General features: G+C 46.6%; 1 protein-coding gene across 1 annotated transcript in view; it reads right to left on the reverse strand.

The window, feature by feature from the left end:
• Window positions 1-318: 318 nt before the first annotated feature.
• The window catches only part of LOC119323540 (5'-deoxynucleotidase HDDC2-like), a 3967-nt gene continuing 2798 nt past the window's right edge, over window positions 319-1487 (reverse strand). Inside the window, exons 7-8 of the mRNA XM_037597223.1 lie at window positions 1005-1046; window positions 319-702 (exon numbers count right to left, since the gene is read on the reverse strand). Coding sequence (XP_037453120.1) covers window positions 641-702; window positions 1005-1046 — 104 coding nt within the window. The 3' untranslated portion in view covers window positions 319-640. The remainder of the gene's footprint in view (window positions 703-1004; window positions 1047-1487) is intronic.

Below are 1487 nucleotides of genomic sequence, written 5' to 3' on the forward strand. Positions count from 1 at the left end.
TGTGCTCAAGACAAAACCCAATTTTGTAAGATGGTTTGATTCGTAGGATTGGCCACTCAGTTCTTACATTGCCACTCATTGGCCATCAAACGCACTTCAATGACACATTCTCATATGCTTTAGTCATACAGGATCTAAGAGCTTGCGACGAACAAAGAAACCCTAAACATGATTCCCTGGTACGTCACGTTTTTCACTCTTGATCCACTGAAATTCTAGCTAGCAGGTCCGAACAATGCTCGGCAGTTGCGACATGACGAAGCAATCAAGTTGATACCAAAATGCACAGCATGCAAATTTATGACAGCACAGATACCGTTAAGAAAGGATCGAAACGATGGGCCTCAATTAACAGGAGTACGCTGTATTGGTGTCAACGAGTTAACTGATTTTACATCAGAAAGGGGCTGATCCTACCAACTTGGTGCTGGGCATGGCCAGGCGAGCTACAAGTGAAAAGACCTGCTTTGCAATACAACTGGCTGATCTGGAGAAGCCCTACCCGAGTTGGGAGGCCGGTTTGTCTCAGGGATAAGGCCCTGAACTGAAACATGATACAGATTCGGCGCTGACAATTGTGCCTGAAAAAAGAAGCACCGAGAGGGCTTGTGACTCGTGACTGTCATTTGATCACTTGCTTTCACTTTCTTCTCGATGCAACCTCTGCCGCCCATGCTTTTCCGACGTCCGTTTGGAATTTCCCTACATAGAAATCAAGAGATTAACCAGGGAAATAAGCTGAGCTTTTCCGTGAGCTAGTATTTGAATCCTGCAAGATGGGAGATATACCAGAAATATGTAACAGTGTAAGGAGTATGACACATGTCAACTCAAAATAATATCAAGTGCTCAGGCATTAATGTTCTGGTTTGCTATCCTAAAAAGTTTCATAGAAATGTATTGTGTGTAAGAAAACAATGAATAAATGGACAGCCTGCATAGTTTAAATACAATGTGCACTTTAGCAGCAGAATCTGATGGGAGGGGAAAACAAGAATACAAACCTGCCGTCGATTGGAAGAACTCTTCTAGGTCCCGCCCTTGCTCTGAGAAATTAAAAACAATAGAAAGGCGTTAACACGCTACTATAAACTCAGGAGTAAAAGGTGCTAATGAGTTAGGCATGTATTCTGCACATCTTTACACGCACTCCTCCCAGTGCATGTCAGGTAGGCTGAGAACCAGTGGCGGCGCTGGGGGTCTTCCTGGGAATTCCATGGAATACCCAAGAATTAGGCCCCAAAAAATTTGACTACATATGTTTATACGTTCTGGAGACTGAAGCCAACGAACTCAAGCCCATCCTGGCTGTGACTGTGAGGCGGGCGAGAGCCACTGCAGCAGGTCGCACCTCGTCTCCCAGACTCCCTCCCCCGATTCCCGCATCCCAAATCCCCAACCTAACCAAGCTGACGGTGGCGGAAGCGATTTCAGGTCCGGCAGGTGACGGGCAACAGCCGGCCCTCTCCCCTAAAGGCTGCCCCCCC

The sequence above is a fragment of the Triticum dicoccoides genome, chromosome 6B, assembly GCF_002162155.2.
Source record: "Triticum dicoccoides isolate Atlit2015 ecotype Zavitan chromosome 6B, WEW_v2.0, whole genome shotgun sequence".
NCBI lineage: Eukaryota > Viridiplantae > Streptophyta > Magnoliopsida > Poales > Poaceae > Triticum > Triticum dicoccoides.